General features: G+C 35.4%; 1 protein-coding gene across 11 annotated transcripts in view; it reads left to right on the top strand.

Annotated features, from left to right (window-relative positions):
• ZNF236 (zinc finger protein 236) overlaps positions 1-16,828 on the top strand; it is an 87,737-nt gene that overhangs the window by 66,678 nt on the left and 4,231 nt on the right. For 9 of the 11 annotated variants that reach the window (XM_064507117.1, XM_064507116.1, XM_064507113.1 and 6 more), the window contains exons 25-31: positions 271-514; positions 1,124-1,303; positions 3,943-4,095; positions 5,321-5,511; positions 7,896-8,027; positions 9,175-9,369; positions 12,738-12,867. In XM_064507117.1, the coding sequence (XP_064363187.1) occupies positions 271-514; positions 1,124-1,303; positions 3,943-4,095; positions 5,321-5,511; positions 7,896-8,027; positions 9,175-9,369; positions 12,738-12,867 (1,225 nt within the window). Of the gene's footprint in view, positions 1-270; positions 515-1,123; positions 1,304-3,942; positions 4,096-5,320; positions 5,512-7,895; positions 8,028-9,174; positions 9,377-12,737; positions 12,868-16,828 lie in introns of all 11 variants that reach the window. The other 2 variants (XR_010387864.1, XM_064507114.1) reach the window with 2 other exon arrangements.

Raw genomic sequence — 16,828 nt, 5'->3', positions numbered from 1 at the left:
CACAGTTTTCCAAATGTTTTGTTGATCTTGCTTGCTCTTGCAGGTTGAAGAGAGGGAAAAATACATACCTGAAGCTGAATAGACTGTTTATGTATAGACTTTATAGACTCTCTATATACAGAGACTTTTTAAAAAAAAGTTTAAATTTATAAGATTTAAATATTTTATAGACTTTATATACAACTCTTGAATTCTGGGTTTTTATTAAAAATGTTTGCTTGACCCATATTTGGTAATTTCAGACTGATAGATTGAAAACTTCCTTTTCAGATTGATCCGAGTATTCTACAGCAGACATTACAACAGAGTAATTTACTTGCTCAGCAGCTAACTGGGGATCCCAGTATGGCTCCACAGAATCCCTCCCTCCAGACAACAGAAAATGCAGTGCCAGCTAATGTGGTTGTTCAGCCTATATCAGGCCTGTCTTTACAGCCCACAGTAACATCTTCAGCTAATATGACCATAGGATCCCTATCTGAGCAAGAGCCTGTGCTGACAACCAACACCAGTGGTAAGCAGCATCTGTAGTCTTATTACACTTTGAGTTTCTTATGTTTAACTGAGATATTACCCACAGTGATTCATATCTTTAGGGTTATAAGTGATGTCTGAAAAAAGTCAAGTTTTGTCTCTTAGACAACCTCAAGATTCTGAAATTCTGTTTAAATTCAGCTGCAGTTTCTTATTTTTTACTCAGAAATACTGAGTATTTAATATTTAATAAAATTTATTTAATAAAATAAGCATATTTAATAAAATAAGCATATACTTTTTGAAACAGTGTATTTGGCATATTTTACAATTTTGTTATGTTACCTATAATTGCAAATAAGTTATTTTTGTTCAGAAGGTGGAGTATATGGTGCAAATATTGAAGAATATTTATAGTCTTTAGAAACATAAGATTTTTATTCTAAAGATCTTAACCTGTAGAGGAATAAATTAGATATGGAAACAATTTCCTATTGTTAGATTTTAACCTCAAACATCTTACCTTAGCTACACTTTTCTTAGTAGTTCAGAAAATAAAGTAGTAGTTGTTTTAAAAAGTTGTATCTATTATAAAGAAAGGGTCGTCATGTAGTTTGTTGTTGTTGTTGTTCTACCCATTTACATTTAGGTGCACAAGACATCTCTCAGGTCATGACTTCGCAGGGTATGGTGTCCTCTTCAAATGGACAACATGAGATAACATTGACCATAAATAATTCCAGTCTGAGTCAAGTTCTGGCTCATGCTACAGGTTCTACTACTACAAACTCATCAGGAAGTCCTCAAGAAATCACTCTTACAATATCAGGTTGTTACTTTTAATGATCTTTAATGCTACCAGCTCTCCGGTTTATAAGCTTGCTATACAGTAGCATTTGAGGATGTTTCCACTGTCCACGGCTTTCCTTCAGTGTATTTTCAAATTTATCAGCCTTAAAAGATAAAGTACCCGAATTTCTGCTTTTGAAAACTAACTATGTTGTTTTGAGGACACATGTTAGGTTGGTTCCCTGTTTTATTCATAGCCTTGATTCAACAGAATACACTTTTCTCAGTGACAAAGCCAGTATAAGCAGTTCCTACTTCCTTGTTGTACCTTCATTTGGGATAGTGTAACTCAAAGATAATGTTGAGATGGGTACAGGTAGATCAGGGTAGGGGTTGGCGCTGAGGCTGCTTAGTCTAGATTTGCTTAAATGCCTGTGAAATCATGTTTTAATACATGTTCTGATCGTTCTTTGGGGTGTACTATTCAGTATTTATAATATGTAGTTAATACTTCAGGTTTCTTTAACTATTGGGACCAAATTTTCTACTCCTTCTAAGAACCTCATCCCATATGTAGTATGAATAGCTTTCTACTTCCCCAAAGACACTTTTTAATCTGCATCATTACGTTTCCTTATTAGATCCAGTGGACTATTTAGTGTTTCTCTCTCTATGCCTTTTATGTAAAGAGGCTTTTGTTGAAATCTCTTGCAAGAGGCTATTAAAAACTAACTAGTCATTCAAAAAGAGGTATTGCCTTGCAACAAAAAAAAAAAAAGTAGAATACCAGAATAAAACCAGCAGAAATAAAATATTCAGGTTTTGACCTTTCTTCTGTTTTCCCTAAAAGTATAGTGGTGGTGGATATGTTAATGGTAAGAAAGGAGCGTAAGAAAAGAGTGGTGGTGGTAAGCAGATTTGCAAATTACAGTTTTTAGATAAGACAGATCCTGAGAAGACTATGAGGTACTGTGGAAGCACTTAATTGCACTTTGACTGAGCAACAAAACAATTGGTGAAAGCTGTACAGAAAATTAAAAGTGACTCAGTTGGGTACAGAAAAAGTTGTATACTTTTGATATTTAAATCTGGTTTCATTATAGGAGAGAGCTGATAAGCATTACGGACAGTTTGGTACCACTTTGGAAGAAGTTACATTAAAAAGTAAACAGTGTTTGAATGTATGAAGAGACGATGCTGAATAATATGGAAAAATAAGGTTGTAAGGCAGTGTTGCCCAACTTTGGCAGCTGCTGAGATTAGATCTGGATTGTAAGACTCCCCAGCATCATTGCTGTAACAGTAGCCTTCTCTGTCTCTCCCTGCACCCCCAAGTTATACGCTGCCAAATTTGGTCGCTTCTGCCTGAGGTAAAGGAGGTGCCGCAGCCTGATTTGGCTGAGAGAACTCTGAGCAGGTAGAGTTTGGTTGCTTCATAGGGAAAAAAGTAGCGTACTGAATGAAGGAATCAGAGTACTGAAAGACCAAAGAAACAGGGTGAGAATGCATACTGGAAGTGTACAGCTGCTCTGGAATTCATGATAATCCAAGGAAAGATTTTTGATCTGTGCTTTAGGATTCACCTTTCCAATTTTTTAAAACAATAGAAAGGTGAACAGTAGACAGATATGTTTCACTGGTCCATTGCCAGTGGCCCATAGCATTGTAGTGGCCCTTTCTAGATGTTGTAGAAAGAGCACTCACTCTCCAAATAGGCGAAAACATTTAGAAATTTAAAAAAATTATTTGGAAAGCTGTTGTGGAAAAAATGTTTCATCTTTTCAGCAAAGGGGTAATGAAACTATTATCAGCTTTCCTCTGCTATTTTTTGTTTGGATTCAAAACTGTATAAATGTTAAAAGCTGTAAACATCTGCTTTACTATAAAGAAAATCTGCATGCATATAAATATTAGCTCCAAACCTGAAATCATTGTTTCTTGGAGGTTTCTTAAATTCAGTAGTTTCAACTTAGTTCCAATGTAAGAACTCTGAAACTCTTTCACTAGGTACTTAATTTGACTTGTTTCCTTTATGTTACGTGCTGAAAACTTTTCTGCAATATGCTTAGTGTTTTTAATTGTGATGACAACAATGTCCAGGTTAAGATGTCAAGGTCCCCTACCTGTGTTTTTCTAGACAAGCTTGTTCGTGCATTTTCTCTCATCCAAAGAAAATGGAATACAGCTGTCCAACAGTGGATTAAATCTACTTTTGTTTTCTGTATGTTCTATGCCTGTTGACCATTCCACAGAATTAACACCATGTGCAATGTTGTTTTTCCAAAAGAAGACATATTCAATGCAATCCATTATCTGTATAGTACATATAAAAAGTAGACATATAAAATATAAAAATACATTTTAAACCTTAACCTTTAGATCAGTGGTTTTATAGTTCTGTGAAGTCATTGCCTTGAATCTAACTAAATGAGATCAGTGTTTGTCTAAATATTAATAAGCATGTTTATCTACATATTAGTGTCTGAATATTCATAATTACATCTGTATTAAAGTCATGTCTGCCTTTTCCATAAAAGTCTACATATGCAAAAACTAATTTTTTATTTTGATTGCATTTTCTACTTTTATTATTTTATGATCGTTTGTTTATACTTCTAAGTACAGTAGCAGAATAATATTGAGACATTTGCAGTTATTAATAGGGCTAATTCTGTTTAGGTCAAGATCTTATTCAGCATAATTCTGGAAGCAGTGATCTGAATGGCAGCTTAAGGCTGACAGCACCAACAATCAGCAGTCAGACTACAGGTGCTACATTAACTATAAGCAATGACCAGCTTCTTTCTCAGGGCACTTCACTAAACGCTCCAGGTATGCTTGCAGTGCTTTTCTAAGAAAACGAAAAATTCTACTTAAAAAAAAAAAAAAAAAAAAGGTGGTAGGTCAGCTAACTAAATCAGAAGTGGTGTGATCTTGGGCATTACAATTAAGGAGCTAAATGGCTTTGCGTTTTCTCATTGGCCTTAAACTCCGTTTTGCACCGTTTAAGTGGTGTTCTCCACAGAACAGGAAACAAGTGAAAAGGAGAAGACGTGTCTGCAGCTAGAACTTTGAGGCTTTAGAGGAATATTGTAGGACTATTTCTGTAAATTGCAGGGTCAAAAAATATCATGTCTGTTGCTGATAATTTTTTTTTATATCAAATTTCCTGTAGTACTCAAGTCATACAAGATTATATATATGTATATATATACAAACACACACACATATATATCTATGTATATATGAAGTGCAGAAATGTTTACACTAATACTTTGGTCTGTTGGTCTATTCATGCTTTGTTAAGAACTAAATCAGTTTCTTCACATTTTTTTAGTGAATATGCATACTTATTTTTTTGTCTTCCTTTTCCCTTAGTCTCCTTTTCTAGCTTCCTAGTGCATATATACATCTATAAAGCAAATCAGTTTCAATGTGAGACTGTTGAGAGAGCGCTACCTCACAATATTCAGTAGAATTTGGAGGTTAAGGCATGCTCTTGCTTAATGAATTAGTAAATGAAGTAGTCCAAACAAACAGTTCTGTATTGTACTTTCTAATGAGAGCCTCTATACTGAGATGTTGTAGAATCTTAGCTATTATAAAATACCTGCGGCATGCTGTCTTTTTTTTGTTGTTGTTTTTTGCTGATATAAATTATCAGCTATTTTTGTGGGGGTAGGGGGTGCTGTGTTATGGAGTTCTCAAATTCTATTTTTAGTATCTTGGGTTATGGGACATTTTATTGAGAACTGTGAAAGCAATCAGACTATGTAACATGTGACCTGAAATTTCTTCAGGTATTCTTTTGGCAATGAATCATACCACACATGCAAAGCTATGGCTTTGCAATGTGATATCTATTAAGCTACATTAAGAACAGAGTAATTTTCTCATCTGACTTCTCTTATGATTTTGACAGATTTTTAGCTGTTAAATTATTTGCTACCAAGTTATAAAGGTATAGCAAAAAAAATTAGAAATGATTAAGCTAAATTAAGGTCTGCAATGAGAGCTTCTGTAACAAATTTTTAAAAATATTCTGTATATTTTCCAGAACTTAATACAACGGGTGGAACAAACCTTCCTTCAACACCACCCATATCTCAGTCTACAGTTTCTGCCCAAAACTTGGTAATGTCTTCATCGGGAGTTGGAGGAGATGGTAGTGTGACCTTGACTCTTGCTGACACTCAGGGAATGTTGTCTGGTGGTCTTGATGCAGTTACACTTAATATTACTTCACAGGTCAGTCTGTTTATGACAAAGGAATGCTCTTCTGAACTGACAGATAAACTAACGTTACTGTCTTAGAGGGCAGGAATTTGAAATTTTGGTTACGAAGTAATTTTGTCCTGTAAATACACAGCATTTGAAAATTCAGTAACCTTTTCTTCTTTCTGCCAACAGGATGAGCATACTAGCATCTTGAAAAATAACCATTTAAAAAGAACTGTGACTAAATATTGCAGTTTTTTGCATTGAGCACAGTGGTTCTTCCATCTCAAAAATTCTGTGATCAGTTTTCTTGATGAACTGCTTGCGTGTATTGCTAGGACAATTAAGTCTTTAAAAAGACAAAACTCAGTTAATTCAAAACCATTTCAAAAATACTGGAAACAATTTCTTCTGGCTGTAGTTTTCATGTTTTTCCCTCGTTAAGGGAAAAGGAAGGCTAGTATTGAATGCTTGTTGTGGATACTCTTAGTTCACTTCTTACCTAAATCACACAGCTTTTAGATTTAACTTTTTGAAGGATTGCAACAAATTATAAAGTAAAAATTATTTTAGAAATGTTGGTAATGAATCTGTTATCTATCCTGTGTTGAGGTGGTGTACATGAAGGAAAAGTAATGAAAAAAGAATACTAATTGTTATTAACCAACTATTTGCTTTAAAATTTTATATATGTATATATGTTTTTCTTCTGGTTAAACTGTGGTTGTACATTTCATTCAATACAAAGTGGTATATGAATTACTGGTTTATGAATTTTTCTACTGGGCAAAGTTGCAAAGGCCAGTTTCTCTTTCCTCGGTTTTGTAAAGATTCAGATTTTGATCGTATAGTCTTGTGTTGAAGGGTGGTTAAAAATAATTTTATTTGATCTGAGGCAGATTAGTAAATCTGTGATAGCAGGCACATTATGAAGACCTCAATACAGCACTTTCCTTTAAAAATCTTACTCCTGGAAACCTAAATAAGATCACTCTCTTCACCTTGAGAATGCCAGCAAGTACTTCATCAGCAGTAATCAGTGATACTGCTTAGTGCTCCAAACACAATTATTCAATATGGTGAATTTCTCTTCCTGCTTGGGAACATATGACCTCAAGAGCAATTGCAAAAGTTGCTTTCACAGCAAATAACAGGGAAGAGTTTAAATTAATGGCCTTTAATAAAAGTTAGGCTTATTAGAAATTATGTCAGATAGTGCTGCGTGGCCAGTCATCTCTCCAGGTGCCTTCAGCATGAGGTTCATTTTATTGTAACTTAAGAATTTTTGTGGCGTCATCAAGATCCAAAAGTATGATGGCAAATGGAATGTATAGAGAAGAGAGAAAACAAAAAGAATAATTATACAATATTAGACTTATCTAGTGCAAATGTAGAGTCACTGTGAGACTGACATTTTGAAGTGGATTTGACATCTGAAAATTTGTGCTGTATTCCTCTGGTTTCTTGGCTGAACTAGGTTTAGATTTGATTTTACTTACTTTTTGACCTGTATTAAAATGTGTATATGTGTGTAAATGAAAGACTGTTTGTCTAGTACATGGTGGGATTAAACATACTGAAGCAAAGTCTTTGAAGGTGATTATATTCTTCTCTCTCTGCAGTATTACTGTGAGGGGAAAAATACTTATTAAACAGTTTTTGTGACGCATTTGTCATTTCTGACATCAGTAACAAAGCAGCAGGTGGTTTAATTTCAGACTTTGTGATAACTTAAGCAATGTGAGTTTGGCAAAGTTGATGTTTATTAGTAACACTCTGTGCCTAGTGCTAAGTCAAATAAAAATGAAATTCATTGTGTTTGGCACTATTCAAGCACAGACTATGTTGTAGGAATCTTGGTAAATAGGCGGGTAGTACATAAAGGTAATGCATTTCCTTGGGGAGGGGGAAAGGTCTTTAATATGGAAATAGAATGAATAATGTGATGTTAATATAGTTCTGTGATGTGTGTATCTTAATTTTGTGTGTTCTGGAAATAGGTTTAATTAAGAGATTTTTGAAAAGTAAAGTATTGTGAGAAGGAAAGCAGGAAAAGCAGCAAGCAGAAGAAGAGAGTTAAATAGAGAAAATATTGGCTAAAGAGACAAAGATGAGAGAAGGCTGAAACATTCAGCAGTTAAAAGGCTGGGAAAAATTAATCAGAACTGAATCTCTATTCTTACAGGCTTGCAATTGTTGTTAAATTGCTTTAATTGCTTAAATTGCTGGCTTTAAAAGTGGAAGGGGAAAAGGAAAGAAAACAGTAGCACTTGTCCAGATAAGATTCTGGAATAGTCTTTTTTAAAACAAAAGTAGATTTGAGTCATAAAAATAGTTTACCTGACTGCAGTTAACTGTTTAAGTATAGTTACTCTTCCTTTTCTCTCTCCCATCCCCACCTTCTCCTTTGACAGGGTCAGCAGTTCCCTGCTATACTCACAGACTCCAGTCTCACTAGCCAAAGTGGGTCAGGCTCGCAGCAAGTCATACTGGTGAGCCATACACCCCATTCAGCCTCTGCAAGCTCTGATGAAATAACATACCAGGTAGATACAATTTATTTCTATATCTCTAGGACATAAAGGACATTATTTAATCAAAATACTAAAATGATTCTTCTGTATCCTGAGGCAGGAAGGCTGATGTCATTTTCAAAAATGTTTGTTGGGAAGAGGTTCATTGTCACTTCCTAATTATGATTCTCTAAGTTTTGAACTAAAAAAAGCTCTTTTTCATATACAAAAAAGAAATGGAATCAGTAGTCTGCGTCTTTCTCCAAGTTACAGCACCATGCTCTGAACACAGAATTCTCTAAAAATTTGCTAGTAAATTTTTAGTTAGATTATAAAAATACATTAAATTGAGAGATTTGGAAAATATTAATACCTGTTGCTATGTCTTTTCTAGTCCCTTTATTTTAACCAAGCTGCTTTAACAGTGGGATAACATGAACGCTTTTCAACCTCTTATATATGTGAATTTTAATAGAATCTTTTACAAATGTAAAGTATTAGAAATGCTAGCAGTAGTGGTATTGATTTTTGAGCAAGTATTTGTGAAAAGAAGGAAAGAATTAGTCAAAAATTGTTTTTGTATGATCCAGGGCCCGTTTTTGGAAAAATGTTACTTCCTTCAAACACCCTCATTGATTAAAAAATAAACAAAAAGACTGCAAACCCTAAGTGCAACTCCTATGAACTTCTTGTTCTTTTTAGTTCTTCTGAAACTTCATATTTTGGCAGCTCAGAGCTTTACTTCCATGTGAAAATAGATTCCTCAATGGCAAAATCAAACAAATAGAAAATATTACTGTAATACCGCAGAAAACTTATGAAAATCAGAGATATTTTCTTCTTTGGCTGAAATATATTTTTATTTTTGAATTTGAGAGAAAACTGAGAGTCATCTGAGAAGTTCAGGAATACAGAGCAGTATAGGAAAAATATTATACATTCAAACACATTCTGTTTTTAGGCCATAAATGATCTTTCTGTTTTTCTAAAATACATATTTGATCATTCTTGAGCAACGAAATATAATTTTGTATTTACTTACAATTTGATTCTCCCCTGTGTGTTAGCAAGTTGGTTGCAAGTACTCTCCAAGCCTTAGTCAAGTTGGGGTAGATTTTAGAAAATAAACCACCGTTAGGTATGCCTATGTAATTATTTGACTGTGTTTAAATTGTTACAGGTGACAGAGGTTTCTCCTGTGACTAAAAGCAGTCAAGCAGAAAAAGAAGGTCGTGTGCACCAGTGTTTTGAGTGTAATCAGACCTTTTCTTCCGCCACTATGTTGATGCACCACAGTAAAGAAGTCCATGGCAAAGAGAGAATACATGTTTGCCATGTCTGCAATAAAGCCTTTAAGCGGGCAACACATCTCAAGGTATTTGGTAATAACAGCTGATTAATATGTTAACTCATTTTTGTGTTTTGGACTTCTTGCCATGTTACTGAAGGATACTTGTCATCTTTTTATAGTGTGTGAAGCATGCATCTGGGAGAGGGAGCCTAAGTGATAATGTATATACAGACAGAGAAATTTTCTTTGGAGCATAGAGAAGATTTTAATGCACGTATTAACTATGGAATGAAAAATATGAATGTCAGAGGAGGAGTTCACTTTATTTATTTATTTATTTGCTTATATATGGCATCACTGCCAATCCTGATTTGCAGATATGCTTTTAGAATGATCAGAAGCTTCTTGCTTTGCACTCCATTTGATTTTTAGATGCTCTGTCCTATGAGTATGAGACACATCTGCAGAGGAAGCATTTGTTTTAAAATGTCCTTGTATTATTGCTGTTGTCTAGTGCTGTTTTCTCTGTAATTTTCTGTAGACTATGAACAGCCTGATAATAAGTGTTTTCAAAAAATTCAGTGTTTTTTTTTTAATTATGATTATAGAATGTTCTTTTCCTATTAGGAATATTGGGCCATATGTAGTAGACAATTGGTCTGTCCAGGCCAGTATCCTATCTCTGAAAGACACTAAATGCCAGTGCCTGGAAAAGAACTTCAAGAAAAGAGCAAGCTTTTAATATATCTTCCCCAGATTTCTTCCAGCTTCCCAGAATTTACAGGAGGGAATTTCTGGAAGCAGAGATAGTATCTTTATATCTAATAGCTCTTAAGAGAGCTTTTCAGCAGGTTTCTCTTTACTTTTGTATCATGTTTTAAGGAAATAAACCCCATTTGTGAAGTTTACCACATTGACAGTGATCATGTATGTTGACCAGGTTATTGTTTCTTGGGAAAACTGTCACAAAATTACGTGCTGTGAAAATCAATACTTCTCATTTAGTAGGAATTTTCCAGCAAAAAATTCTGAAATATACTATTGAGAATTGTTTTCTTGAGTAATAATTAGCAAAAAACAAGTTTCAATCTCTTAAACATTTTTAGAACTAATCTTGTATTTCTATGTAATTAAACCTTTGACCCTTTCATAACTTTCTCTGCAAAAATGAGGTTCAAATAAAATCTGTAGTTCAACTCAGATCAGAAACAACATGGAGAAGAACTTCTTGTTAGATGAATATAGAGGGATGATATGAAAACATTGAGATTGGAAAGTTGATTTCTTAACTGGGTGTTCTCTGATGTGAAAAAGACAGTCTTACTTGCTTTCTTTGGGATGCCTCTTGAAACCACATCTTTGTATAAGAAAGCGCTTCCTGCTTGTTGCAGTGAGCCATTTTTCATCATCAGATCCAAAGACGTCAGCATTTGCCAAACACGGCATTTTGTTTGTTCCTTAGAAAGAAGAATAATGTTGTACAACATATTCGAAAATTGGAGAGTGAAACTCACCAGCTGATGGGGAAGTTTCAGCGGTTTCTTTTCCTTTATGTGCACACGCACACAGGCAAACTAGCAGAGCAACAAGCTAAGTCTTGGGGCATTTCATCAAAGGATTTGGCAGAAGTTAATAGAGTTTGTTAGAACTCTGTTACTCTTTTTCAGGCAGCTTAACCACTCCCAATTAATGGCTTCTTTATTAAGATGTTCCAGAATGTCAGCTGTGAACAGCTTTTAATAGGAAGTTTTATAAAGTTTAATGAAACTGTGGTCTTGGGAGAGGTTCAGTGTTGAATGATCTGTTTGTTATTCAAGGGGTTGCATACCAATACCTGAGTTGGGGATAAAGGGCTGTTTCAGAAGGGAAATTACATATTCTTATTTTCTAATTAGATATTGGTAATTTGGGATCTTGAGATACTTCCTGACTGAAAATTATGAAAATTATGCAAATAAACTTATAAAACTTAATACAAGCAATCAAAGTAATAATAAATGTGGGTACAAAGAAGTGCTTGCACTTCAGAGCAATGTATTCCCCTGAATTATTTTCAGTAGCTTATGTCTTACAGGAAGAGCTTAAGGGACTGACACTCAGTGGAGCAGAATTGTATCAAATTTTTTCTTCAAAAAAAAGATGACAGAGAAATTTTTATCAATGCTAGCTGGATGCTCACCTGTTTGCTTTCAAGTACAAAACAAAAAATTTCTTCTATGGCAGACAGAAACAAGCAGCCAATTTCAGATACTTTCTGCAGCTCTTAATTGGGAAGTAATGAACAAGACAGAAACAAGATGTTTTCTTCATCTGCAACTAAGCTATGGTTTATGGATCTCTTGTGATTTTCTGAGAGGACAGCTTATTATCCCCCTATAAATCTTCTTGGTGATTTTTCCAGTGAAAACAAATTCTACAAAAACATTTTGCTTCACTCCATGGAGTGAGGAGTAGGACCTTATTAGACATCAAGAAGGCTTATTGTTTAGGTGTACAAAAGACTTTATTAAAGACTAGGAAAGAATATCAATGCATTTGAGAAAATAGGGAAGCGCTCACAGTACTATTCTGCATATTTTTCTTGATTAGAATTTTTTTAAACTAAATTTATCTGTATTATTGTCTTTAATTATCTGAATTTCATCTTGGTATTAATAAGCAAATTAATACTGCTTTGACTGAAATAAAAAGGTTGATAGTTAACATAAGATACTCCCTTTAATTTTGCTAAAACTTTTTTGGGCCCAGCATTTGTGAATTAAAGCATTGAAGTTACAACTGCTATTAATGTGTCCTAATAAAGATAAAATGTTTAATACTCTCATCCTTCTTTCTTACTTTTAAGTTACTAAGTCAGCAGTTTGTTGTGAGGTGATTCCATTTGCACTTCAATGTTGCGCAGCTGTGTGTGTGTTCTGACAGTGCTCTCTGGGGCCTGTACAGTTTTAGAATGGTACTTGTTCAGGTGCTGAGTGTAAATACATATGCATCAGGCAAGGTGGAGAGATAGATGCTATGGAGGGGAGGGGAAAAAGTCCAATTTTAAGTTGAGATGCACAGTGTTTGCCCAAAATCTGTGTTTGTATGTGAACTTTCAAAGAGCTGTGGTTTTGGTGTAACATTTTTTTATTTTACTTCAGATAGTTTATAAAGGACTAACATATGCAAAAAAGCCATGCATACATTATTGACAAAGGTTTTCAGAAATGTGAGGTTACTGATACCTCAGCCTTACAAAAGAGAAAATTTACAAAAACAGTATCTCTCACCTCAAAAAAAAAAAAAAAAAAAGAAAAGAAAAAAAGAAAAATGCAGGTTTCCATCTTCCTACTGATTGTCTGTTGATGACAAAGATGCTCTGCTTCTGTCCTCAAAATGTTAACTTTTTTTAATGTTAAATACTGAAGTCTTTTGAAATGGTCTAAAATGTGTCTTTTCCTGCACCGGATTAGGAACACATGCAAACCCACCAGGCTGGACCTTCACTGAGTTCTCAGAAGCCTAGAGTGTTTAAGTGTGATACTTGTGAAAAAGCTTTTGCTAAACCAAGTCAGCTGGAGAGACATAGTCGCATTCACACAGGTAACACCAGAAATGATTTTGTCGCGTAAGATTTTATCACGAGTGTGGATGTTCTGTTTGGAATATTTGGTTGTGGTGATGGATTCAGGTAACTGCATTAAAATACCGACTTAAGCTAAAACACAAAGTAAACTTCTAACATAGAGTGTTTAGAAATAAAAATGAGAAACACCAGACTTGAAATATCAAAAATTGTGATGATTTGTTTAAAGCTAGAAGACTACACTCCCCTTCCACTTCTGCATATTTTGGGACTGTCTATAGGACAATGATGACATGAATGCTTGAGCTTGTACTTAAAGTTTCAGTCACTGAAACAGATTAATGGAAGCACATTTTAAAGCATTGTTTAAAGTGGTTTAAAGACAAGGGATTTGATTTTCTTCAAGCATATAGGAGAGAATATGCAAATGACCTGCATGGGTTCAGTGGTTTAGATAAGGGACAACCTTGACTACTGATGCTGACTGCTGCTTGTGATTTTACATTGTCATTAAGCTACTGCTGAATTTATCTCGTTCTAATGCTAGTGCTTTTAATTTGTTGTGTTCTTTTGTGCTTTGTTATTTTCCACAGTTGTTACTCTAAGAACTGTACTGTCTTCTCCAAAGGAGCACTCATTTTCTTTGTTAAAAGTGCTCTTTCAGCTTGCAGCTTCTGGCCTGCTACAAAAAGAAAGCTGTATGTACTACAGCCCAAATGCCTTCAGCTTCACCTTCTGCATCTTAAGAACAGAGTTCTTAAGAACAAGAGTGCAGAGTCTACAAGCCAGTTCTCTGAAACAACTTCTCTTTTCTGTTCCACTGTTACCAATGAAGAGGTCTCATGGAATTAAAAAGGAAAGGGGGAGTTATGAATTTCTCTTCTAAGCTTAAGGGGATCAAGAAACTGGACAGGATGTGCTGTAGCAGAAGTAGGTTCCCAGAAATGTGTAACTCTTTTCCTTCAGCAAGTCAGCCAGCACTTTCTGGATACCCAACATCATCTTCTGATGTCTAGCCATTGGCTGATGTTCATGCATCTAAAACAAAGTTCCTGATCTCCTTTAAGCTATTCGGTTAACCCTCCCAATTTTTTCTTGCTTAGCATCGCTTGCCTGTCTTGTGGTGTATCATCTGAATTTCATCTTTGACTGGATCTTCACTTTGTATCTTCAGATTCAGTCTTGCAGTTTTTAGTATTGCCTCTCTGAATCTCTGTCTGTTTTCTTGCTGGCCTTTATCTTGGTGGCAGTATCCCACAAGGTTTGCAAAGAAATGATTCACCAAAGAAAAGGAAGAAATGGAGAATTATTATTCAGGGATCCCAGATGTTTCTGTAGGAATTATATCATGCAGCCTACTGTGGCTTTTCCTGCTTTGTTACGGTGAAATAAATTTGGCCCATTTCAGTTTCCTTATTTCAGCACATGATCCATATGGTGTCAAAGGTAAAAAAGCAGCAATTTACACATTAGTGTTTGAGCTTTGGGGTATTAATGTTTGTTAGGCACCTGAGAGCAAGAGAGGTTGCAGGTGCTGGTCCTGTCATTTCAAATTTTATTCAACTGCTGATTAGATTTCTTAAGCAGGAAAGGATGGGAGGATGAATACAGGGTTCATGAAGTTAGTGAATTTATGGATTGAATCCTTTTGCTAAGGAAGTCCTGAGATTTGGGAATCCTGAGAGTAGGTTAGAGATGTTGCAGTGGGAGGGCATGGGGAAGATAAGGGGGATACAAAGGAGATGAGGAACATGAGTGAGTATTGAGCTGGGAAGAGGTGGAATCCTTATGTATCAGGTTGCAAAATACTGCAGTGGGGAGGGGATATAGTGGTTAGGTCAACTGGAGTGTATTTTAACAGAAGGGAAGTTTTCAATCCAAGTATAACGAGGTAGACTTTAATGTTAGCAGGCTTGGTCATCCACTTATAGCAAAACTTCTGGTAGGTAAGCAGTAACTCTTGATCAGGGTGAGGGGTGTTTGCAGCAGTTTGCCAGCAGCAAGCAGCATAATTCATCGCTGATCGACTGCTGCCAGTTGGAATTACCGTACTACAGGTGTGTATAATCCATATGTTACAAGAGGTGCTTGCAGCAATGGATTGAAGGTGATCTTATCTGTGGGGAGCTAACCTTTGATCTGGCACTGCTTTTCTTATGTTCTAGAGGTCTCTGTTAAGCCTGTGTGTACTAATCTGATGAAGAGACTGCATACGTGCCTTCTCCCTCCACAACAAGAGAATTTTCAGCTGTCAGTGAATGCTGATTGCTCTTTCTGAGAGTAAAACTCTAGAAAGGGGGCGCAGAGCTTCTTTGTGGTGACTCTGATCGAAATGAACATTCAGGTCATTTTAGGGGCAGGCAAAAAGTGACAGAAGTTAAAATCCAATGAGTTTGAAAGTCTTCCCTGATAATTTGTTTCCTGCATAACTGACTTAAATAATACAAAGTTTTGAAAAAGGCAATTTTCTAGTTAGGAGTTTCATAGAATAATCTGAAAACAGGGAAAGCAGGGAGGAAAGCCCCACCTTCCCACTTCGTTTCATGTTGCACGCTGGAGTACACAAGAGCTCTTCTTCAGGCTGGCTGTGAACAGAGCAGAATCCCTTTACTTACCTGTTTCTCATAAACGTGCGCCATTACAGGAAAAATTCTTTCTATTTTGCAATGACCTGTACTTTTCTCAGTAAAGTTTCAGATATTTTTGGATTTTTTGCACGTGAGAGCTCATGAGCCATGAATGTCCACAAGCTGCAGAAATACCAAGTATTTGTATCAGTGCTACTCCCTTGAGATATAGCTCTTCAAGTTGCTGCTCCCTTGTATTATGTAGTTGATATCAGGTATCTTGATGTTATCAAGGGTAGTTCTGACTAATCACTGGTTTATAATTTCCTGTTACTAAAATCATTTTTTTTTATTGTTCATGCCTGAAGTTGTTACAGCAGCAGCTCCATCCACACGATTGTTATTCTTTTGGAAGAGAATTGTTCTTTTAAAAATCCTTTAACACCAGAACAGTGAATATGTGCTGCACAGAGGCCATCTTTAGATAAGTGCTCTTACATAAGCTGTGGTAGGAAAGCCTCACTTAAGTATAAACTGATAAGCTTTCCTAAAGGTATGGTCCTTGTCTGTGAAAGAACATTTGCGATTCCTATCTTGATGAAATGATTCTAAACAATTTATAACAAGTAATACATACTGAATCAGTGGCCACAAGAAAAACATGTTGTTTCTCTGAATATCTCTAAATATCTTGTACATTTATATTCATCAATGAGGAGCAGTCTGAAGAAATGTTACAGAAATGAGAGGGAAGCAGATGCTTCCACTTCTACCAAAAAAGCCATATGGTAATCCATTAAATGGCATCTTCAAGCCAGTGAAATCAGCATAAGAAAAAAAAAATCTGTGCTGGTTATCATTTCCAGTTCAAGACTCCCCTCTCCATTCTGACCTATTCTCTAGTCTTACCAAAAAAAAAAAAAAAATTGGATGTTATGTTATGTACCCAGAAAACGTGTCAGCATTTTTTTCTGAAAAAGTTGATCTATCAATAGAGGAACTTTGGAAATAATTCATACCCTCTAGATCACATATCAAAAGCAGGTGTGGCTTTGACCATAATTTTGCCACAGCAATGGAGATTGTGGTGATGTAGAACTTCACTGCTTGAGTGATTTCCTTGAAGTGATTCTTTTCATGCAGCTTGTTTTCAGAAGCCTTAGTGGAAATGCCATGTAGTGATTACATTCCTGAATAAATTTATCGGAGTAGTCTTCCAAAAATCTTCTTGGACCATGTCCTTTTGGTTCGCAGGTATGTACAAGCAATATTCTGCAAGCCTGCCCAATTTTCCCTCAAAACTCACAGTAGAAATATATTTAGAAGCTGTATTTTCAAGATTTAAAGATGTATTCCCTTAATTGGTAGCTGAATTAGTGCAGTGTTTGAACAGTAATCATCTCTTCCGAGC

Source organism: Dromaius novaehollandiae, chromosome 2, assembly GCF_036370855.1.
Source record: "Dromaius novaehollandiae isolate bDroNov1 chromosome 2, bDroNov1.hap1, whole genome shotgun sequence".
In the NCBI taxonomy this organism is placed as follows: domain Eukaryota; kingdom Metazoa; phylum Chordata; class Aves; order Casuariiformes; family Dromaiidae; genus Dromaius; species Dromaius novaehollandiae.
This window is presented reverse-complemented; position numbering and strand designations above follow the sequence as displayed.